At 45.6% G+C, this 25,286-nt stretch overlaps 1 protein-coding gene across 7 annotated transcripts in view; it reads left to right on the forward strand.

The window, feature by feature from the left end:
* The window catches only part of TDRD7 (tudor domain containing 7), a 432,711-nt gene that overhangs the window by 397,538 nt on the left and 9,887 nt on the right, over positions 1-25,286 (forward strand). For 4 of the 7 annotated variants that reach the window (XM_030194449.1, XM_030194446.1, XM_030194444.1 and 1 more), the window contains exons 15-16: positions 9,901-10,077; positions 19,625-20,112. In XM_030194449.1, the coding sequence (XP_030050309.1) occupies positions 9,901-10,077; positions 19,625-20,112 (665 nt within the window). The remainder of the gene's footprint in view (positions 1-9,900; positions 10,078-19,624; positions 20,113-25,286) is intronic. The other 3 variants (XM_030194448.1, XM_030194447.1, XM_030194451.1) reach the window with 1 other exon arrangement.

Below are 25,286 nucleotides of genomic sequence, written 5' to 3' on the forward strand. Positions count from 1 at the left end.
AACTTTCTCCAGCAGAGCTTAACTAAACTATTGGGGACCGGGAATTGTTGGCCCTTAAATTGGCTCTCCAGGAATGGTGATATCTCCTGGAGGGAGCCTTGCACCCCATCACAGTAATCACCAACCACAAGAATCTCCTATACCTTCAGGATGCTAAGAGACTAAACCTGCGACAGGCACGCTGGTCTCTTTTCTTTGCCTGTTTTAACTTCCGCCTGGTATTTCCACCTGCTGAAAAGAATATTCAGGCTGATGCGCTATCCAGGGCTTTCAACCCTCCCGAAGAACCCGAGGAATCCTACCCCATGCTTAATCCTAGTCCAGAAAGAAGGTTCTCAAATGGGGACACTCCTCCACATTTGCTGGTCACTCCGGATTCCGCAAGACTTTTCATTTAATCTCTCAGTACTATTGTTTCCACCTGTCCCATCTGTGCCTGAAACAAATCCTCTCCTGGCAAGCAGTGGGGATTCTTACAGCCACTGCCAGTTCCACAGCTCCCTTGGCAGGAAGTATCCATGGACTTTGTTACTGATTTAGCACCGTCCCAAGGTCACACGGTCATTTGGGTACTGGTAGATCGATTCTCCCGTATGGCCCATTTCATTCCCATGAAATCTCTCCCCTTGGCCGCTACTCCTGCCAAGAATTTCATCCAGCATATTTTTCGTTTACATGGTCAACCTTTCCGGATCATAAGTGATCGGGGATCTCAATTCACTTCTAGGTTCTAGAGAGCACTGTGTTCTGCTTTTGGCATCACCACCCATTTTTCATCTGCATACCACCCACAGACCAATGGAATGGTGGAACGGGTCAGTCAAACTCTCAAGACCTTCTTGCGAATGTATACTAATAACAGATACGATGATTGGTCCACATTACTCCCCTGGGCAGAATAAGCCTATAACAACGGTCAATACCAAAATTTTAAAAGAAATATGAAGAACTATATGCAATTAATGTTCTTCCCTTAAAAGGGGGAGGAGGGGGGAGTCACATGAATGGACTTTATCTGCCTTCATTTTTCTATGTTTCTATGTCAAGGTAAAAATGGTCCAAGCTACTGTGCAGAAGCTTAAGGGAGAAGGAAAGACATGGGTATATGAAGATCCTAAAATTCAGGAGCAATTTAAGTAGTTTGTGACTGTATGCCTGAGATCAAAGTGTTGGGAATAAAAGTATAATGGCTATCTAGATGCAGGTCTACCGGTTATGCCCAGGAGAAAAGGCAACAATAGCATCGGTATAATATTGGAAATGAAGTGAGCAATTCAAGGGATGGCTTATGATGAGGCACCAGGACTTGGACTAACTAACACAATTTTTTTTTAATTTTTATTCATTTTTCATAGCCATACATAATCAATACCATCAAAAACAATTCCACCATCAGGTGTATATAACTGGATAACACTTCTGAAAGCTTAACTATTATAGTTATTAACAGTGAGTACTAACCATGTCCCAAGCCCCCCAACTCTCCCCCCCCCCCCCCCCCCCGTAATCTACGTACTATGTGTCCCTATTGGCTTTACGCAGTGCAGTGAGCTTCGACATCAGTTGGATGTACTTCAGTTTTTCCAACACGACCGATAACTCCAGTAGCCGAGGTCGCTTCCAGGATGCTGCCATCACCAGCTTGCCCGCAACAAATACCTGCATGGCAAATTGGTGAATATGTTTTTTTACTTCAGGCGGACGAAAATGTAGAAGACAATAGTCCATTTTCATCTGATATTTTGTAGCAGTTACCAAATACACAAAGTCCACTATATTTTCCCAGTACCGGCGAGCATGTACACAAGACCACCATACATGATGCATATCTCCTTCCTCCCCACAGTCCCGCCAACATAAAGCTGAGCCCGAGTTGAACATTTTAACCAGGCGGCTGGGCGTATAATACCAGCTATATAATATCTTGTGCCCATTTTCTACCATTGCACTAGATATCGACACTCTGAGCAGGGATCTAAAAGCTCTAACCCATTGTATTGGATCATAAGTGTTCTCCAGTGCTCATTCCCATCTTTGTGTATAGTGTTCTACCAGATGGGTACGGGCCAGCAGCGCTTTGTATATTCTAGAAATACCCCCCTTCCACCGCCACCCAACAACCCCCTCTCCAGTTGTGTTTCTGTTAGGTTAAGCTCCTCCGCAGCTCTACGGCGAATAAAATCCTGTGCCTGGTAGTATTGAAAGGCTTGCAGAGGAGAAAGCTCATGCTCCTGACATAGGTCTTGGAAGGAAGGGATCTGACCCTACTCACACATCTGCCCTAGTTCACAAAGACCCATGTCCTCCCAAACTCTGTATGCCATGTCCAATGTGCCTGGACCAACTGGGGGGCAAATCTAAGAAATGTATGCTTAAAGTAATTACGCTGTGGAAAAAATTGCTCCCGTGTCTTACACCAAGTGTTTAATGGCCACTGAAGAATTGGGGGACTCCTCTTAATGAGCTCTCTGAGTGTGTGTTTCGGTAACCATGGTATTGCTCTGAGTGGGTAAGGATCCAGCCAGCTCTGTTCTATACATGTCCAAATTTTCCCTGCGTCCTTCAGCCAAATAGCCAAAATTCGCAGGTGTGCAGCAATATAGTATGTATGGAAAGAGGGAACCCCCATCCCTCCTCTGTCTCTGAATTGATACATCACCTCTCGTTTAACCCGTGGCGGCTTCCTCCTCCAGATAAATGAAAACACTCTACCCTGTAGGCCCCTAAAAAAGATATCTGGTATAGCAATAGGCAGGGCCATAAACAAGTTTAGCAGTTTTGGGAGAACTATCATCTTAATGGCATCAATCCTACCCACCCAGGATAAGGTCAGACCTTCCCATCTCTCTAATTCCTGGAAAATCTCTCACACTTTATGAGGAAAGTTAGTGTCAAAAATGTCTTCTAATCAACGAGGTATATTGACCCCTAGTTATCTAATGTATTTACAGGCCGATTTATACGGGAACTGCTCCTTCAACAACTCTAGATGAGTATTAGATAAATTCAGGTCAAGTGCCTCAGACTTATTGAAGTTAATTTTGAATCCCTCGGCTGCCCCATAAGCTAAGATTTCTTCCCCAATAATCGGAAAGGCTGTCAGGGGGTCCTTTAGAATTAGCAGGATGTCATCTGCAAACAGGAGGATTTTGGTTTCTATCCCCCGTCCTTTCAGACCCAGAATACTCGAGTTTGCTCTAATTTTGGCTGCTAAAGGCTCCATCACCAGAGCAAACAACAATGGGGACAGTGCACATCTTTGTCTAGTACCTCTATGGAGGGAAAAGGGGCGAGTTAAGGTCCCGTTTATCCGTATCGCTGCTGTCGGGGTCTTGTATATTAGTTGCAGCCACTCTGCAAATCTCCCCCCCTATGCCAACTTTCTCCAAGATTGCAAAGAGAAATGGCCAGCTGACCCGATCGAAAGCTTTTTCTGTGTCTAGGGATAATATACATAAGGGGAGTTTTGGTTATTTGTGCCCCCTGGATCACTTGCAAAGTTCACCGTATGTTATCAAAGGTCTGGCGATTCTGCACAAAACCTGCCTGATCTTCATGGGTGAGGAGTGGGAAATATTTCTGCAGTCTAGTGGCCATAAGTTTTGAAAATATTTTATAGTCCACTCCCAATAGTGAAATAGGTCTATATGAGCTGCATAGTTGAGGATCCTTGCCCAGTTTAGGCAAGACCGTAATCGTCACCAGGTTCCATGTCTGCAGCAGACCAGTAGTTTCATCTAGCACGTTGAAGACCTTGAGTAAGAGGGGGCTATTAACTTCCCGAAAAATTTTTAGAATTTATTCGTAAATCCATCAGGTCACTTGGCCTTATTAGGGGATAATCCCTTAATCGTCTGCTCCACCTCTTCTAACGTAATGGGAACCCCTAGGGTGTTGGCGGAGGCCTCGGGGAGTCTAGGGAGTTCAACGCCCGCAAGAAAATTTACAATCCACTAGGAGGAGTGGCCTAGTGGTTAGGGTGGTGGACTTTGGTCCTGAGGAACTGAGTTTGATTCCCACTTCAGGCACAGGCAGCTCCTTGTGACTCTGGGCAAGTCACTTAACCCTCCATTGCCCCTTGTAAGCCGCATTGAGCCTGCCATGAGTGGGAAAGCGCGGGGTACAAATGTAACAAAAAAAAAAAATTCCCACCATCAGATTCTGATCTGTATAGATTTGTATAGTATTCCCTGAATGCCGATTCAAGAAATTCAGGGTCAGAGTGCACCGTTCCCCCCGCGTTTCGGAGACCCCCTATCATGTTCCTGCTAACATGCTATGCTAATTTGTGGGCCAAAAGCCTGCTAGGTTTATTGCCAAATTTGAAGTGCGTTTGGCGTAATCGCTGTAGTTTTTCCTCCACGTCTGCTAATTCTAATTCATGCAGTTGGTTGCGGAAGTCAGTCACCCGCAGCCTAAGATTCGAAGGGCTCTGATCAGATGCCTGCTGCAAGAGCGCCTCAGTCTGTGCCAACTGCTAGCGTTGTTCGTTCTCCTTGGCACAGCGTGTCTTCCACGTCCGGGACCGCAAAGCTATCAGGTGGCCTCGTACAACTGCTTTAAAACCCTCCCATACAGTAGTAGGGGAGACCTCCCCAGTATCATTGAAAAAAATAGTCTTTAATGTATTGTTCCAATTGGCTGATAATAGTGGGGACGGTCAGCAAAACGTAATCTAAGCGCCAAGTATGCTTTCGTCTGTCAGGTCTCTGCCCCTTGAGCTGTAAGAGCACCGTGGAATGGTCTGACCAAGTGCAGGGAATGATATGGTGATCCCCAGCTATACCCAGCAGTGAGGTGTCACCTAACCACATATCTATTCTGGAGGAGGAGTGATGTACAGCGGAGAAGTGAGTGTAAGCACGTTGTGTAGGGTTCTCACGCCGCCAGTAATCTATTAATTGCCAGTATGTTACAAAATCATGAAATTTCCGCCTATCCTGTCTGGCATAGTTTGTGTCAGTAGATGAGTTGTCTAATGATGGATTTAGGGTAAGATTAAAATCCCCTCCTATCAGTAAGGACCCTTCGATGTTCCTCGTGAGTACCTTATCTAACTCTGCGAAGAAGTCTCCCTGGTTTGTGTTGGGACCATAAACATTTATCACAGTATATACTCTGCCAGCAAATGCAACAACAATTAACAAGTACCTCCCCCCCTTATCTTTTAACCACCTTCCTGATCTCCCAGGGTTTAGACCCGCGAAATGCTATGAGCACTCCCTTGCTTTTCGTGTTGTCAGTACTGGATGCAAAGTATATGGAGGGATATTGCTTATGTTTACACAGATATTCATATCAGGCTTTAAGATGGGTCTCCTGTACCAAACCTATATCTATTTTAAGCCTCTGCATTTCCCGGAACAACAACTGCTGTTTCCTAGGCACATTTAGCCCTCATACATTGAGTAGCATACACTTGATTTCACCCATTGGTACTTAGTATTTGGAGTGCCGTTCTGACCCCCTGCCTGTGCGTTGGACACCATCCCTCTGCTTGTCGACATCCTGCTTCATATCAATTCCATTCCCTCCCATCCCCCCCTCCCACATGTAGATCCCTCCCCCCTCCCAAAAGCACCCTAAATTTTTATAGAACACCCCTGTATGTACCAGTAAGTGTCTAGGTGTGAGGAAGAAACCGCTTTTCAGCTTCCCACGTGTCCCTCAAATACAACATATCCCAAACTACCTTGTATCCAAGGCTGGAGAGTTGCTCAACGTGCACAATCTCTGGAACCAACATTAACAATAATTATGATAACAGTCCCGCCACTTGATTTTTGGCTAGTTCAAGTGATCCGTGTAGCGGATTGTTGGCGCTGCAGCCTTTTCTGGCCTTTCCCTACTCTCTGCCATTTTGGTGGCAGAGAGCGCTGATTGGTCTTTCTGCTCGGGTCTGCCGCTGTCTGGGCTTCTGGCTCCGCTGCCTCCGGGCAAATCGCTCGCGCCTCAGATATTGATCTTTTCTGGTGTAGTTTCCCATCTTTATAGAAGACTAGTGCGAAAGGGTGTTTCTATCTGTATTGTATCTTAAGGTCTCTCAGGTGTCTGGTGAAAGGCTTCAGTTCTCTGCGTCTGAGAGTAGCTGCTGCTAAGTCTTGATATATTTCAATGGCATATGAGTCCCATTTAAATTCCTGAGTCTGACGCGCCAATTTCAACACCTTTTCCGTTAGCTTGTAGTTGGTGAAACAAGCAATGATGTCCTTTGGTATGTTATTGCGCCCTGTGCACTCGGTCTAGCTGTACCGATTCCGGTTCCATGACGTCTCCGTTTACCGAAAACAGTTCACAAACCACCTTTTGGATTACTTGTTCACAGTTTTGATAAGTAGGGGTTTCCGGTATGCCGCAAAATCTTAGATTGCTGCAGCGGCCCCGGTTTTCTAAGTCCTCAAGCTTGTCCAGTAGCTGTTGTTGTTCACCCTGCATCTCTGATATCTGGTGTTCTAATGCTCCCAGCGTTTCGCTGTGGACTTCCACCTGGGACTCTGTATCCTCCAGACGCGAGCACAATTCCTGAATTTCTCCTCTTAAGTCAGTCCCAAGCGTCGCCACTTCAGCCCGCAGGGCTTTCAGGTCCGTGCTAATATCCTGCAACCAAGTTTGTATATTCGGAGGCTCCCCCCGTCAGATTCCGCTCCTTTCAGCTGTTACCGCTGGTGCTCAGGGGGCTTGGATTTCTCCCCGTTCGCCGAGTCTTTCATTTTCCGAACCTCTGCCATCTTGTTTTTTACCGCCGCAACACCACCAAAGAAGGCACATCGCGAGAGGTCCATTGCCGTTCGAGCTGCGCTCATATATTGCTGTTGCTCTGTGTCCTGGGCGATCACCAGTCGTTATTTTGGCTCTCCAGCCCCGGTAAACTCCAGTTTATCGCTCGTTTTCTCCGTGGGATGGTGGGAGCTTCACTCTCAGGCGTCCATGCGGCTTGGTGACGTCACTTCCTCTAACACAATTTTATTAGGCATTTAAAGGACAATTTTGTGGAGACATTTCCCCCCTCCTGGTCTCCTTATTACTGCACTAGCCGTTAAGCCCGTAAAAAGGGGCGAGATTTCCAGCTACCCTCCTCGCTGCCGATCCCTCCCCCCTCCATGCCGGGCCCCCTGCACTGACCTGACAGCGCCTCTCACCTCCGTGTGAAAGCGCTGCAGGCAGCAGCAGATCACTCTGGCGGCAGGGATGGGGGGGGGAGGGTGGAGGTTGGTGCGCGCGATGTTCGTTTCCAGGCGGCAGCGTCCGACAGTGACTCCGACTCCGTTTTCCTCTCTGTTCCGCCCTCTGATGTCATCACGTCTTGATGCGAGGGCGGGACAGAGAGGGAAATCTCTACTGTGCATTTGCAGGGGAGTCGGTCACTTGCCGTTTATATGCTTGATGTGTCGCACTGAATACTACTACTACTGTTTAACATTTCTATAGCGCAGTGATGGCGAACCTTTCAGAGACCGAGTGCCCAAACAGCAACCCAAAATCTAATTATTTATCGCGAAGTGCCGGTACTCATTATGGGCGGGGTCACCACATATGACTCCACCCCTATGATAGCCACACCCCCTTACACCAGCCATGGCGCATATAAACAGACATCATTGAAAATATTATACTAGTATAGGAGAAAAAAATAACATGATTTTCTTTCATTATAAATCATTTCTGTAAGTTGTTACAGCTCCAGTATACCCAGTGCAAAATAAGACAGCAGATGTAAATTCTCAAATTGGACATATTCCAAACACTAAAATGAAAATAAAATGATTTTTTCTACCTTTGTTGTCTGGTGATTTTGTTTTTCTATCCGTATTGGTCCTAGTCGCTGATTCTGCTGCTCTCTATCTGTTCTCTTAACTCTGTTTCCAGGGCTTCCTTTCCATTTATTTCTTTCCTCCTTTCTTCTTCATTTCTTGCCCTCCATCCATGTCCAGCAACCCTCCTCTCCCCTCCAGCCACAAATGTTCAGCCACCCTCCTTTCCCCTCCAGCCGCCCATGTCCAGCCACCCTCCTCTCCCCCTGCCCTCCCCTCCAGCCACCCATGTCCAGCCTCCCTCCCACCCAGCACCAGGCCTCCCTCCCTTCCGGTACCAGGCCACCCACCCACCCAGCACCAAGCCTCCCTACCTCCCACCCAGGCCACCCAGCACCAGACCATCCACCCATCAGGCCTCCCTCCCACCCACCCACCCACCCGGCGTCAAGCATTCCTTCCTCCCTCCCACCCACTCGGCACCAGCCCGCCCGGCCTCCATCCCTCCCTCCGAGCAGGAAATTTAAAAGTCTTCCCTTGTCGGGGTTAAGGCAGCGTCAGCAGTAACAGTGAAAAGCTTGCTGCTGGTTCGGCGTGCCTTCAGCCTTCCGTCTCTCAAACTCTGGTCCCGCCCTCATTTCCTGTTAGCTTTCACACTACTTTATAAACCAGGCTACTAGAAACATAAAGTAGCATTGTTTGTAGATGATGTCATGATAAATATCTCCGATCCTATCCTGATTCTACCAGTACCGATGACAGCTTCATAGTAGGTGTGGGGAAGTAGCAGGTTTTAAAGTTTAACAATTTCACTGAATATAAATATGTGAGAACTTGAATTCCAGCTAAAGAATTTATTTTAGTTACATTTGTACCCCACGCTTTCTCACTCATGGCAGGATCAATGCGGCTTACATGGGGCAATGGAGGGTTAGGTGACTTACCCAGAGTCACGAGGAGCTGCCTGTGCCAGAGGTGGGAATTGAACTCAGTTCCCCAGGACCAAAGTCCACCACCCTAACCACTAGGCCACTCCTCCACTCCTCTTTAATCCATTTCTCTTAAATATCTGGGAGTGAACACCACAAAAGATAATTCTAAACTATATGAAGAGAATTACTCTCATTTTAAAGAAAATATAGGCATACTTAAGCAGATGGAAGGGAGGATATTTCTTGGTGGGGCTGAACTGCTACGGTTAAAATGGATGTAATCCATAGTCTTTTTATCTGTTTTTAACAATTCCAATTAATATTTTGAGGAAGAGGTATAAGGAGGATTTGATATGGAGTCTTTCACGTCGCTACGAGAACTCTCAGTCCACTCTTTGCAGAGCTGCTTTATTTCAGGCACATTCATTGGTTTTCATGCACGAACTTCTTGTTGCAGGCCTTGCATAACATCTCTATTGGGTTCAAGTCAGGACTTTGACTAGTTTCTCCTCAGCCATTCAGATGTACATTTGCTTTTGTGTTTTGGATTACTGTCTTATTGCATAATCTAACTACACTTCAGCTTACAGACAGATAACCGGACATTCTCTTTAAGAACTTTCTAGTACAGTGCAGACTTCATGGTTCCTTTAACAATGGTAAGTTCTCTAGATCCTGAGGCAGCAGAGCATCCCCACACCATGTTTACCGTTCTTCTGCTGGTTATGCCTCTCGCTATGCAGCCTAATATTCTTCGGCAACAGCCACCGCCTTGTCACATTGTTTTGCCCCCTTGAGATCTATGCATGTCAGGCTCACCCCCTTGTACATACTGTTCTTTTGGATTTCTACACCCCAGGTCCGTCATTCTACTTCTTTGCATTAAATTTTAAATGCCATGCATTCAGCCATACTTCTAATTGTTGTAGATCTTTTTTCATGTTGTCAGATCCCTCTGGTTTCATTTGCAAAATAGGCAAACCTTTCCCTTCAGCAATTGTCACTCACAAATATGTTGAATAGAATTGGCCCCAGTACCAATCTCTGAGGCACTCCACTACTGAGGGAGAGAAACGTTCCTTTCTATGCACGCACAGAAAGGCCAGGTTCTGTGTACGTACATATGTTCTGATTGGTTATTCTGGACAGATCCTGCCCTGTTTGGGCTTAGCAAAGCAAGAGTGTAATTGTAGCTATGCATTGGTATTTTTTTTTAGGAGCTTTCTTTTTTTCTCTGTGTTCTCTCTGTGCACTGTGGGGCTTCAGCTGCAAGTCTGTGTAGTCCAGACCCATCATCCCACCTCTCTGTGCAAGGGGAAGCAAGAGACTACCATGAATATCTTCTGCATGTAACTAGAAGCTGTGTAAGCTGTCATTCTGGCATCATATTAAAGGTATCTATCGAATCTACTTCCTGGGTGAGTGTGTTCGAGTCTGTAGTTTATGCACATTTATCTTCCAAAAATACCAGAGAACTCGCAAGGTATCGGCAGGAATCACTGCTGTTCTAGATCAGCGAAATAGTAAAATGTAATTTCATGCATGATTGGGAACAAGATTCAGTGTTGAGTTCAGTGATACCCAGTGTAAATATCTTCACTGAAGCAGGGATAGAGTTTAAAGCCAATTGAAAGTTGCTACAAAGTAATTTATAGGTGGTGCTTTACCCCTAGTAAATTAAAGAAGATATAGTAGGATATATCCAGGATGAGCAATGGCTCTATGAGATTACTTGGCAATTCATTCTTATATGTAACAATTGCACCAGGCTATGTCACTGAACTGATTTTTATTTAATTTTTAAAATGCAGTGCTCAGTCATACTGTGTTCATTAAACCAAATGTTTCTGGATTAGAACCACAGCTGCCACGCATCATAGCACTCGCCCTCCTTGCCTCCAATAGTCTTAGCTTAAAAGATACCCTGCTGAGATACTCACTCCCAAACACCAAAAAAAATCAAAATTATAAACGTTCAGGCACTTAACGCTTTTGGCAAGTGTGCGGTCTGTGTTAATTCCAGAGCACCCATAATCCATGCATAGTGATTAAAACCACCGGCGCTCTGGAAAGAGCGGGGTATAAATGCAACAAATAAATACTTCATTGCAGCTGTAACTTTGTGAATGTTTATAATGGATTATCTTCTTATGACAACACCCACTGAGCATCCCCCACCAATTCTAGAATGTGGTCTAATAGATGATCAGCTAATATTTTTGCCAAGGTATAGGAAATCCTGTTTACCACATCATAAGCTGATATGGTGTTCCAAAATGTTGTTATATAAGCAGTTGATAACTAAAAAGAAAAAAGATTTTTATTCCACTCGTGATTGGTGATAATGCTTTAAATATATACAAATTATTTAATTTAGTGGACAACCTTATGACGATTTGATATCTGATTCAGGAGATACTACTCCCTTGGTAAATGCTTTGGCTTCTTTTTTTGAGGAGAAGGTTGCAAAGGCCTGTAAACAACTAACTTCTAACAACATAGAATTAGCTGAGTTGACAGCTCGTGCTAATGACATCTGTGTGGATTTTATGTGGAATTATTTCTTATCATTAACTACTACTGAAGTGAAACTGCTTTTGAATAAATATGTTAAGGCCTGTTGCAGTTTAGATCCTTACCCAGCATACATTATGAATAATACGACCAATTCTTTTCTGTCTATTTTAACCACCTGGTTTAACCAAGTGCCTTTCTGATGGCCACATTTTGTCTAGGGATGGTGAAATCGTCTTGACGCCTATTCCCAAAAATCCAAATGATGACCTGTCATCTCTGTCTTGTGGCTTCAATTTCTTTATTTACGAAAATTATGGAAGGCTATGTTTCTCAATTGTTGGATAACTATTTAACTGATATCTTGCATTCATCACAGTCTGGGTTCCGGAAGAACTATAGCACCGAGACTGTTATAGCGTCCATTGTTGCTCATGGGAAAGCCATTGAGCCAGGGACAAAAAGCTGTGGTTGTCCAGTTTTCACCTATCCTGTGCATTTGATTTAGTTGACCATGATATCCTTTATATTTAGATTGAGTGAGATCAGAGTGTGATAGTGTTACATTAGTTTAGGGGCTTCTTGACAACTAGGAGCTATAAGGTTCAAAATGATGGTAATTTTTCTGCCTGCTGGAGCCCTGGCTGTGGGGTTCTGCAAGGTTTCCCTTATTGCCATCTTTATTTAATGTGCTATTTCAGCACTTAGGAATTCTACTGGAAAGATATAACGCCCCTTGCTATATTTGTGGGCGATATTACCATTCTCTTTCCAGTGTCAAGTGATTGGCCTAGCATGTTACAGTGGGGGAAATAAGTATTTGATCCCTTGCTGATTTTGTAAGTTTGCCCACTGACAAAGACATGAGCAGCCCATAATTGAAGGGTAGGTTATTGGTAACAGTGAGAGATAGCACATCACAAATTAAATCCGGAAAATCACATTGTGGAAAGTATATGAATTTATTTGCATTCTGCAGAGGGAAATAAGTATTTGATCCCCCACCAACCAGTAAGAGATCTGGCCCCTACAGACCAGGTAGATGCTCCAAATCAACTCGTTACCTGCATGACAGACAGCTGTCGGCAATGGTCACCTGTATGAAAGACACCTGTCCACAGACTCAGTGAATCAGTCAGACTCTAACCTCTACAAAATGGCCAAGAGCAAGGAGCTGTCTAAGGATGTCAGGGACAAGATCATACACCTGCACAAGGCTGGAATGGGCTACAAAACCATCAGTAAGACGCTGGGCGAGAAGGAGACAACTGTTGGTGCCATAGTAAGAAAATGGAAGAAGTACAAAATGACTGTCAATCGACAAAGATCTGGGGCTCCACGCAAAATCTCACCTCGTGGGGTATCCTTGATCATGAGGAAGGTTAGAAATCAGCCTACAACTACAAGGGGGGAACTTGTCAATGATCTCAAGGCAGCTGGGACCACTGTCACCACGAAAACCATTGGTAACACATTACGACATAACGGATTGCAATCCTGCAGTGCCCGCAAGGTCCCCCTGCTCCGGAAGGCACATGTGACGGCCCGTCTGAAGTTTGCCAGTGAACACCTGGATGATGCCGAGAGTGATTGGGAGAAGGTGCTGTGGTCAGATGAGACAAAAATTGAGCTCTTTGGCATGAACTCAACTCGCCGTGTTTGGAGGAAGAGAAATGCTGCCTATGACCCAAAGAACACCGTCCCCACTGTCAAGCATGGAGGTGGAAATGTTATGTTTTGGGGGTGTTTCTCTGCTAAGGGCACAGGACTACTTCACCGCATCAATGGGAGAATGGATGGGGCCATGTACCGTACAATTCTGAGTGACAACCTCCTTCCCTCCGCCAGGGCCTTAAAAATGGGTCGTGGCTGGGTCTTCCAGCACGACAATGACCCAAAACATACAGCCAAGGCAACAAAGGAGTGGCTCAGGAAGAAGCACATTAGGGTCATGGAGTGGCCTAGCCAGTCACCAGACCTTAATCCCATTGAAAACTTATGGAGGGAGCTGAAGCTGCGAGTTGCCAAGCGACAGCCCAGAACTCTTAATGATTTAGAGATGATCTGCAAAGAGGAGTGGACCAAAATTCCTCCTGACATGTGTGCAAACCTCATCATCAACTACAGAAGACTTCTGACCGCTGTGCTTGCCAACAAGGGTTTTGCCACCAAGTATTAGGTCTTGTTTGCCAGAGGGATTAAATACTTATTTCCCTCTGCAGAATGCAAATAAATTCATATACTTTCCACAATGTGATTTTCCGGATTTAATTTGTGATGTGCTATCTCTCACTGTTACCAATAACCTACCCTTCAATTATGGGCTGCTCATGTCTTTGTCAGTGGGCAAACTTACAAAATCAGCAAGGGATCAAATACTTATTTCCCCCACTGTATGTACTATATCTACCTGTGTACACTTGATTGAAAATTGGATTAGTAATCATTTGAATCTAAATTGTGACAAGATTAAATTCTTATGGTTAGGCTCCACTGACTCACCTACATTTTCTCAACCATTTTCTATTGGTGTTAATACTTTTATTCTCCGAGGACAGACAGGCTGCCTGTTCTCATATGTGGGTTGATGTCCACGTCGGCCCGGGAATCAGCATTTTGCAAAAGCAAAAATAAAGTGTTGCCAAAATCTTCTGGTGCGCATGCACGGACTAACTTCAGTTTTTTCTTCTCCGCGATGAGGTGCAGCAGGTTCCTCCTGTGCTCCTCGTTGAGGCCCAGTAAAGAGTTTTCTGAGTGATTTTCGCGAGTGTTTTTGTCTTTTTTTATCTTATTTAAAAAAAAAAAAGTTTTTCCCTTAGTTTTTCTTTTTAGTTCTTTGTCCTGTTTTAAGTTTACTTTGTTTTGGGGTTTTTTTGCTCAAACGGCCTTTAGGCCACACGGTCAGGTTTCTTCCCTTTTTTGTGCCTTCTTTTGTGGCACAATCGTGTCTTTTGATTTCACTGAGGCAATTTTTCCTTCCATGTCATCGAAGACATCCAGTGGCTTCAAACGTTGTACTCGGTGCAACCGGACCATCTCAGGTACCGATACCCATTCCTGGTGTATCCAGTGCCTTGGGCCCGACCACAACCCAGCTGCTTGTAATCTGTGTCTTCGTATGAAGAAACGGACCCAAGTAGCACAAGATGGCCAGCGAGAGAAGGTTTTGGGGTCCGGTCCTTCGACATCGGTACCGAGGACGTCGGGAGCAGAGGTCATGGCTGCTGGGAGACCAAGTCGAGTGGATCTCCACCTGTCTCGAGGCCTCCTGCTATGCAGGCCCCCCGGACCCGACCCCGAGGAGATGTGAGGATTCCACGTCATCCTCATCAGCAAGAGCCTCAGGGACAGGCATCGATCGAAGGTGAAGAAGCACTGACACCGATCTCCTTCAACACACGGTGCCGGGAGCTCCGTGGTGTCGAAGGACCCTGCTTGAATACCTTCTACACTTGTCAGAGTCTGGTCTCAAGACCAACTCCGGAAGAGTTCACTTCAGCACAATTAGCGCTTATCGGCGTATAGAGGGTAAGCCTATCTCTGGACAGCCTTTAGATGTTTGTTTTATGAGAGGTTTGCTTTTGTCAAAGCCCCCTGTCAGACCTCCACCAGTGTCATGGGATCTCAACGTTGTTCTCACCCAGCTGATGAAAGCTCCTTTTGAGCCATTGAATTTCTGACATCTGAAGTACTTGACCTGGAAGGTCATTTTCTTGGTGGCTGTTACTTCAGCTCGTAGGGTCAGTGAGCTTCAGACTCTAGTGGTAGATGCACCTTATACTAAGTTTCATCACAACAAAGTAGTCCTCCACATGCATCCTAAGTTCCTACCGAAGGTGGTGTCAGAGTTCCATCTGAACCAGTCAATTGTCTTGTCAACATTTTTTCTCCGACTTCATGACGAAAGCAGTTTGCACACCTTGGACTGCAAGAGAGCATTGGCCTTTTATGTGGAGCGGACAAAGCCCTTCAGACAGTCCACCCAGTTGTTTGTTTCTTTCGATCCCAACAGGAGGGGAGTCGCCGTTGGAAAATGCACAATCTCAAATTGGCTAGCAGATTTCATTTCCTTCTCTTATGCCCAAGCTGGGCTAACACTGGAGGGCCATGTCACGGCTCACAATGTTAGAGCCATGGCTGCGTCGGTGGCTCACTGAAAGTCAGCCTCCGTTGAAGATATTTGCAAGGCTGCAACGTGGTAATCAGTCACACATTCACATCTGACTACTGCCTTCAGGAGGATACCCGACACGACAGTCGGTTTGGGCAGTCAGTGCTGCAGAATCTGTTTGGGGTTTAGAGTCCTCTACCCACCTAGACCTGTTTTTATTCTGTTCCAGGCTGCACTCTCAGCTAGCTGTGTATAGTTTCAGGATAATCTGTGTTATGTCCTCAATTGCGAGGCCCAATTGACCAATGTTCATTGTTTTGAGTGAGCCTGGATGAAAGGGATACCCCACATGTGAGACCAATCAGCCTGCTTGTCCTCGGAGAAAGCGAAGATACTTACCTGTAGCAGGTATTCTCCGAGGACAGCAGGCTGATTGGTCTCACAAACTCTCCCACTTCCCCTTTGGAGTTGTCATTTGTTATTTCTTATGCTTTTTGATTTAACTGAGGTGGCACGCTTGCGCGGCGGGCGGGAAGTCAGTGCACGCTGCACGCGTGCCAGAATACTCTGGCAAAACTTTGTTTATTTTTGCTTTTGCAAAATACTGATTCCCGGGCCAACCCGGACATCGACCCACATGTGAGAACAAGCAGCCTGCTGTCCTCGGAGAATACCTGCTACAGATAAGTATCTTCGCTCTTTCAACTCATGCTCGAAAATACTGGGAGTGGAGGTGGACAGCCTCTTGACACTTCTCCAACCATGTAAAACTGCTTGTTCAGAAATCGTTTATTATGCTGAAAAACTGAGGGCAATCCACAAATAAATTGAAGTAAGTAACTTCATGTTGCTAATCCAGACATTAATATTGACTAGATTGGACTATTGCAATGTAGTTTATATTTGTTCAAAACTTTGGTTGAACGTCTACAAATAGTCCACAATACAGCTGCTTGGCTGATATTCTCAGCCAGCAAATTTGATTCTGCTGCGTTATTTCATAGGCTACATTGGCTCCCAGTATGTGTTAGATCTAAATTTAAGTTTTGGCTTGTGATGTCCCACCTTATTTAACAGACTGGATTACTCTTCATGTGCAATCTAGCGTTAGAACCCAAAATCAAATGCTTTTGTGTTTTCCTTCTATTAGACTGGTAAATAAACGTAGAGCATTTGGCTCTTTTTTACTGTCAAGCTGCTTCCATATGGAATATGCTGCCTTTGCAGCTTCGGGTCTTGACAAATTATTTTATTTTTAGAAAAGAGCTTAAGACATTCTTATTTAGTGAGTCAATCTGATGTTGTTGTTATGGAGGTTTTAGCTGATATGAATTCATTTGTTTGGTTATTTAATCCTTTTGTAATCCGCAGTGAACCCATTGTGGTACTTGTGGAATAAAAGTAGTATATAACATAACATGAGGGTTATTGATTGGGTGATAAGTTTCTGGGAACTGATGATCTTTGCCAGGTTTTGGTATTAGAGTAATTAGGGCACCATTAGCATCCGAAAGAAAGGAACTTGTACTAGAGCTGTGCTGTAACGTGGTTCTAAAGGGCCGCAAGGGTTAAGCTGCAAAAGTTTATGAAATTTGGAGGTATACTCATCTGGGCCTGATGCGTTATTGTTCTCAAGCTCCCAGATAACATGCGGTATCTCAGTTGCCCAGGTGAGAGCATTAAGGAGTGCCCACCATAGCAGGGGATAAACATAGGCTTGCTTTGGGTAGTTATCCATCTGCTGGGGATGACTACCTAGGGGTCGGGGTGGCCATTTTAAGAATGGAGCTGCAACTGGGCAGGAGTGGGCATCGCTCCCCTCCATAATACCCCTCTAGACCACCAGGGTTAGAAAAGATAGGCTTGGGATGTCTATGGGGTGGGGAGTGGAGGAACCTGGGGATGGGGAGGGAGGGGCAATCAGAATGAGTGAGGGAATCTGCTTGCACTTATGCAGGTCCCAGCAGATACTCAGCCGGGCCTGCATAAGCATCTGGAAATGGCCTGGCATGGAATATCCGGGCCAAATTCAGCGCTCAACAGTGACTGCTTAAAAAGATACAAACTACCACGAGCTGAATATTGACTGGCGTGTGAGTACATTGAAGCTGCTCTGAAGTTAGATGTTCCCTTGGAGTATGGAATTTCTCGTTCCTGGGTTAGTAATGATGATTTTGACTGCACCAGGTTTAGCTTTGGGAGTGAATTGGAATCCTAAAGTATAAGAATTGCAATCAGTAGTTTTAACTTTTGATATAGGATACACAGGAACTGAAGGCAGCCAGCCTCAAAAAAGGAGTGAAGTCCTTCCTTGATGAGCTGGTTTTCTCTGAGGGCAAGGGTACATAACCCACTTGTCTGAACTGGTCTTACAGGACTCGAGGATGACGAAATTTCTCCTTTGTGCCTCTTGATGCCGTCAGCATGGTTGGTTTATGTCTGTTCGGACTAAGATTGGATATTTATCATAATTTCTTACAGAAGAATTGAATGTGGCTAATTTGTTGGTGAAAGAGAGACTGAAGTTTATTCAGGTTTGTTTTTCCCAGTTACATTCACAGCTGAATATTAAGGAACAGAATTTCTTTGGTTTAGTCTAACTTTTATGGTCACAAGTCTTCTCATGTTGGCATGAGACAAGGCATGAATTTAAGCTATGTGGTCGAAATCTGGGAGTCTGGATAGACAGTTAACACGAAGGGGCATATTTCCAAGATGATGCGGTTATTTTGACCTTGTCTTTTCTTGTTATGTGAGGATTTGATCAAGTTCAGTAGAACTCTAACATATTCCATGAGTGGACTATTATAATGTGATATTGTTGGATTCGCCACGAAGGATATTCAGCAGTTATCGTTTATTTAGATTTAATATATCACCTTATATGCAAGGCATGTCAAAGCAGTTTACAATGCATAAAACAACTATTTTAAAATGTTACTCCATAAGATCAGTAGGAAAGAGGTGCACGTGCAATTCATCATTCTTAGGTCTTTAGACTCTGGGACAGAAATCCTGGTCTCATCCAGTTGCTAGCAAGATTATCCAGCACAGAAAAAGAAAACTGTCCTTCCATCTCTAATTTTGAAAAGCAATTTGAAATAAGAACATTTTGAGGGCTGATCTGAGTCTGCAAAAGAAGGTTCAGCATGTATGGGATGGGGCAAATGTTCCAAAGTGACTGTGCCAAAAAAAAAAAAAAACAGCACTGTCTGGTGGATTTCCAGCCAGCTTTCAAAGGGCTAGGAAACACCAGCCTAAAATCATTTATAAAATGAAGAAAATGAGTAGGGACGTAAGAAATAGTGAGGGAAGATAGGTTGTGAAGACAGTGTGTAGGGCTCTGTGTGTGAGCACCAATATTTTAAATTTGATTCTGAATTTAGTGGGTAACCAGTGTAGACAAAGAAGCAGTGGTGTGTAACAGGATCTCTCTGTTCGGCATGACATAGGATACGGTCTGCTGTATTTTGTAGAGTTTGAAGTATTGAATGGTTGATAGGTTAACAGTTTCATCATTTCCCTTGGTGTTGATACTTTGGTTGCCAGATCCAGTACAAGGTTTTGTTGCTGGTCTTGGAGGTTCAAGCTCATAATGCCACTTCTTACCTCTGTTGTAAAGTACAGAATTGTGTCCCAGGATATGCTTTGTGTTCTCAAGATACATATCATGTATATCTGGACTAAAACATTCCTTTTGTGATGACACCAGAGAAATGTTTTTTTCAGTGGAAGTTCCACAGCTTTGAACATGCTCCCAAGTGTTTATTGGAGTGAGAGGAATTTGATTAGATTAAAAAAAAAAAAAAAGGATTGAACACAAACTTATTTTAAATGCTTATGGTTAAGGGCTTGGTGTTTGTCAGTATGAGAAAACGAATAACTGTAGTATTTGATGATTGTGATTTTATTGTTATTGTTTTCATGTTTGTTCATTGTACATCATCAGGAACAGATATCAATTAGTGATGTATAAATTTGAATAAATATAATCTGGGTTTGAACTAGTCTGTAGAAAACAGTTTAGTCTACCTAAGCTTTACATTTCTAAAGGTTACTTGCTGAACTACCTCTTTTTACAGAGCGGGAGATTAATATCTTTTGAGTAACAACTATAAACAGAATAGTGATATATTAGGTTTATTTTAAACATAAAATATAGAATTTCCTGTGAAAATACCATGTTTTGATATTGAAATAATTGCATTTTGTAGTGAATGTGAGTTTTTGTTTTACACAATTAAAAGATGAGTTGAGTAAAGAGGAATTGAGATACTTCTTTTTTATTAACACATTTTGTTTTCCTCCTTGCACAGGTTATGAAGATGGATAAATCCAAGAGGATGACTGAAATTTATTTGTTCAGTTCAAGAAACATTTCCGATATCAATTGCAGCATTAATAGACAAATCACAAATGCAGACTTGTGGAAACGTCGTAATGATGTTTTCTTGAGTGTTAACCCTACTAGCCTTAGTAAAGGCAAAGAGAATCCTGTCCATGCTGCAGAAATAGCTGTGGTGGAACCCCAGAAAGGCTTCAGTAGCACATTGGAAAAATCATTTTCAGAGAACAGCACAACTCCAGATCTTCCTCCTCTCCTAACCTTGCCTAAGCCCGGTGAACACATAGACGTGTATGTTTCAGTGGCCTGCCATCCTTCTCATTTTGTTGTCCAGCCGTGGCAAGTGTTACATAACTTGGAAGTAGTGATGGAAGAAATGATTCTTTACTACAGTACGACGGAGGAGATTCCTGTGGCTATTGTGAAAAACAAAATTTATGCAGCAAAAATAGAAAATAAGTAAGTTCACTTGGTTAAGAGGTTTAGCCCTGTGGTAGTGCTGGCATATAAGAGACCTGAGTTAGTTCCTTGAGCCAGCAGAGACTTGGGATGTTATCCCCTGAAATAAATGGCAGTAGGCACATAGTTGAGCTGTTTCGGATAGGATTTGAAAACTGTTAATGTGAAGGAAGACAAACTCGGCCAAAAATACATTGACAGCTGTGTATTTTATCGGTATCTAAGGTCTTGTAATCTTTTTTTCCAACATCCTTGGTATATTCCATTGATAGTATAGGATTTTTGTATGTGTGAGAATCTTGTAGGTTTATAACTTTTGATAAAGATGTGTGATCAAACCAAGTAGAGTTCAAGCTGGTTTGAGTTCATTGCGGGGGGGGGGGGGGGGGGGGGGGGGGGTTAAGAATTTATTGGGGAACTTAACAAAACTTATTACATCAGATTTGTCAAATCCATGGAAGATTTTAATACCAGGAATGTAAAATTTCAATACTGTATAAGTTAACTTGAGGTAGTGGCCCGTGGTTTAGGGCATTTGAAATCCATTACACAATCCATTTTCATCCCCTCTGAAAGAATAAAAATATTTGTTGTTCCTTGTCATCAAGCAGATGAAGCCATTACGTATGGAGCATACAGACGGAGAGCCCTGAGCCCGGGGGGGGGGGGGGGCCTCGAATTGAGACTATTCAGGGAGCGGCTAGCCCCAGACGGGATCTGGGTGCCCAGGGCAAGTTTTTCTCCCCTGATTTTGTTATTATTGCATAAAGCATACATGCTGAAAAGAGCTCTCCCTCAAGGGTCGTCTGAGACCCCTTCTATTGTCCCCCACCTGGTGGATTCTGGCCTGGGACTGCCCGCTGAGGCTATTTTTCCTGATAATTGGCATAAAGAAAAGCATAGAAGGGCTAATTCCCCTTCAGATTGTGGGTGCACCTCCTTTTTCCCCCCCGTGGTCGGGCTGTGAGGATTCGGAGAGTTCTGGCAGGCCTTCGTGGTCTGAGGAGCCAGAGTCAGGTGCAGAATTACCACAGGATCTGGATGATCCCTCCGCGGTGAGGATTTTCCACCTTGATGAGCTGCCAGCGCTTATTTCAGATGCCCTACAGGCCCTTTCTATTGAAGAGCCTGACAGTGGCACGGCCTCCTCTGTGAATCCTAGGATGGCTAGTACCAAAAAGCCTGCTCGAGCCTTTACTTTGCATGACTCCATCCAAGAGCTTATTTCCACTCAGTGGGCTGACCCCCGAGGGACCTTTGAAAGTTTCCAGAGCTATGGGGCAATTATACCCTCTGCGTGAGGTGCATTTGGCTCGCTTTGCAGTGCCTAAAGTAGATGCCCTAGTCACTGCGGTGACAAAGTGAACTACCCTCCCTGTGGAAGGAGGAGTTGCCCTGAAGGATATACAAGACCGTAGTCTGGAAGCAGCACAAACGGTCCTTTGAAATTGCAGGTCTTACTGTTCGGGCATCTGCATGCAGTTGTTATGCTGCTAGAGCCTGCCTGGCGTGGTTGCAACAGGCAGTGGAACAGCCCGGAGATGGAGCGGAGCCCTTCTCGGATGTGGCTCCGCGGCTGGAGTCGGCCTTGTCCTTTTTGGCTGATGCCCTTTATGATATTGTCAGAGCTTCGGCTAAACAAATGGCAGTAGCAGTGGCGGCTCGCCGTCTTATTTGGCTACGACATTGGGCAGCGGACATGGCCTCTAAGCAAAGGTTGGTGAAGTTGCCCTTTCAAGGCCTTCTCCTATTTGGTGAGGAGTTGGAAAAAAAATTAAGGGCCTGGGAGATCCGAAACCCCAGCGCTTGCCCGAAGATAGGCCGAGGCCTTCCTCCAAGGGCCAAGCGGTCCACTCCTCTTATAGACCTCGCTTCCGTGAAGCTCGAAGGTACCGCCTGGGGCGTTCTGCTGGGTTCACTTCTCGTGCCCGTTTTTCAGCAGAGGAACTCCTTTCGCTTGACCAAGCGTTCCGCAGCCACCGGCTCTAGGCCTGGAGTTCAGGAGCAACCCTCTCAATGATGGTGCGCCAGCCCCCTCCTCGCTTCCTGTCATTGGAAAACGTCTTTCCCTCTTTGCCGAGGAGTGGGCCAATATTTCCTCAGATCAGTGGGTTCTGGACCTGATCAGAGATGGCTACAGAATAGAATTCAACGCCCCAGTAAGAGACGTGTTTGTGGAGTCCCGATGTGGTTCTGCCGCCAAACAGGCGGCAGTAGAGGAGACTTTGCAAGGTCTGATTCAGTTAGGGGCTGTGTCCCCGGTACCTCCTGCCGAACACGGCTACGGCCGATACTCCATCTACTTTGTGGTGCCGCGAAAAGGTGGGTCTTTTCGCCCTATTCTGGACTTAAAAGAATTAAACAAGTCCCTGAGAGTGTGGCATTTCCACATGGAAACCCTGCACTCCGTCATTGCTGCGGTACAGCCAGGAGAGTTTCTCACGTCTCTAGACCTGAAAGAAGCTTACTTCCACATACAAATTTGGCCCCCGCACCAGACGTTTCTGAGGTTTGCGGTGTTGGGAAAACATTTCCAGTTCCGAGCCTTGCCTTTTGGCCTCACCACAGCTCCCCGAACCTTTTCGAAGGTAATGGTGGTAGTAGCTGCTTTGCTCAGGCGAGAAGGTATCAGGGTTCACCCGTACCTAGACGACTGGCTCATCAGAGCAGACTCTGTAACAGAGAGCTATCAAGCTACAGCCAGAGTGGTCTCAGTACTTCAATCTCTAGGCTGGGTCGTCAATATGGCCAAAAGTCACCTGACCCCCTCGCAATCTCTAGAATATTTGGGGTCCAGGTTCGACACAGACTCGGGCTATGTATACCTACATAAGTACATAAGTACATAAGTAGTGCCATACTGGGAAAGACCAAAGGTCCATCTAGCCCAGCATCCTGTCACCGACAGTGGCCAATCCAGGTCAAGGGCACCTGGCACGCTCCCTAAACGTAAAAACATTCCAGACAAGTTATACCTAAAAATGCGGAATTTTTCCAAGTCCATTTAATAGCGGTCTATGGACTTGTCCTTTAGGAATCTATCTAACCCCTTTTTAAACTCCGTCAAGCTAACCGCCCGTACCACGTTCTCCGGCAACGAATTCCAGAGTCTAATTACACGTTGGGTGAAGAAAAATTTTCTCCGATTCGTTTTAAATTTACCACACTGTAGCTTCAACTCATGCCCTCTAGTCCTAGTATTTTTGGATAGCGTGAACAGTCGCTTCACATCCACCCGATCCATTCCACTCATTATTTTATACACTTCTATCATATCTCCCCTCAGCCGTCTCTTCTCCAAGCTGAAAAGCCCTAGCCTTCTTAGCCTCTCTTCATAGGAAAGTCGTCCCATCCCCACTATCATTTTCGTCGCCCTTCGCTGTACCTTTTCCAATTCTACTATATCTTTTTTGAGATACGGAGACCAGTACTGAACACAATACTCCAGGTGCGGTCGCACCATGGAGCGATACAACGGCATTATAACATCCGCACACCTGGACTCCATACCCTTCCTAATAACACCCAACATTCTATTCGCTTTCCTAGCCGCAGCAGCACACTGAGCAGAAGGTTTCAGCGTATCATCGAGCTAAGGCGGTGCAAGCTTCAGAATCAGGTCCGTCTGCTCCTGAGGATGCCCCGCCCACGAGCTTGAGGCATTGTCCAGCTGCTGGTATCGATGACAGCCACATTGGAAGTGGTGCCCTGGGCGAGAGCGCACCTGAGACCTCTACAGTATTTCCTACTTCAAAGATGATCTCCAGTTTCTCAGGATTATCAATGCAGACTTTCTTGGCTCCCTGCGGCCCGACTCAGCATGGAGTGGTGGCTCTCAGACAGTATGCTGCAGCGAGGAATGCCGCTGGCGCTCCCCGATTGGTGTCTAGTAGTGACAGATGCCAGCCTGAAGGGCTGGGGCGCACATTGCAAGGGGAAGCATGCCCAGGGTCTATGGACACCCGAGGAGTCAGAGTGGTCTCTCAACCGCCTGGAGTTGAAAGCGGTGTTTCAGGCGCTTCTGGCCTTTCAAGTGACCCTGGAAGGATTGGCTGTCAGAGTGATGTCGGACAACACGACAGCAGTGACCTACATAAATCGACAAGGCGGCACTCAGTGCAGAACACTGGCTGTGCAGGCCGAACAGATTTGCCACTGGGCCGAGCTGCATCTTCAGTTTCTGTCGGCAGCCACATTGCAGGTCAGAGCAACGTGCAAGCCGATTATCTAAGCAGGCATCAGACCGATGCAGCAGAATGGGAACTAGCAGACGAAGTATTCCTGCAGATATGTGCCAAATGGGGCAAGCCCGTGATGGATCTTATGGCGACAAGTTCAAATGCCAAAGTCCCGTGCTTCTTCAGCAGATGGAGAGATCCTCGCTCGGCAGGGTTGGATGCCTTGACTCAGCCCTGGCCTCCGGGCCTACTATATGTGTTCCCTCCGTGGCCCTTGATAGGGCGCGTGCTCCTGCGGATTCGGCTGCACCCAGGAGAAGTGGTCCTCATCGGCCCGGATTGGCCCAGGAGGCCTTGGTATGCGGACCTCCAACAGATGCTAGTGGAGGCTCCCCTTCCTTTACCTCTGGTACCGAACCTGTTGTCACAGGGCCCAGTAGCCAGGGAGGACGACTGCCGCTTTGGTCTTATGGCATGGCGATTGAGAGGGCGCAATTGAGGGACAAAGGCTATTCAAAAGTCATTTCCACTCTCCTGCAGGCCCGCAAGCGTTCCACTTCCGTGGCTTATGCCAGGATTTGGCGCCAGTTTGAGTCTTGGTGTGCTTCAAAAGCGATCACACCCATGCGGGCTCCTGTCTCGCCGATTCTGGACTTTTTGCAGGATGGTGTACAAATAGGCTTGGCCTATAATTCCCTGCGGGTGCAAGTGGCAGCGTTGACCTCCCTTCGTGGTAAGGTTGAAGGTGTGTCTTTAGCTGTTCATCCAGATGTGTCACGGTTTCTTAGTGGGGTGCTTCGGCTCCGGACTTCCGTGCGAGCAGCCTGTCTAGCTTGGAACCTGGGGCTAGTTTTGAAGGCCCTGCAGGCTTCTCCTTTTGAGTTGCTTCGGCGAGCATCGGAGAAAGATTTGACACTAAAGGCCGTTTTTCTTGTGGCCATTACTTCGGCGAGACGGGTGTCAGAGCTCCAGGCGCTGTCCTGTAGAGACCCATTT

This window comes from Microcaecilia unicolor, chromosome 2 (assembly GCF_901765095.1).
Source record: "Microcaecilia unicolor chromosome 2, aMicUni1.1, whole genome shotgun sequence".
Lineage (NCBI taxonomy): Eukaryota > Metazoa > Chordata > Amphibia > Gymnophiona > Siphonopidae > Microcaecilia > Microcaecilia unicolor.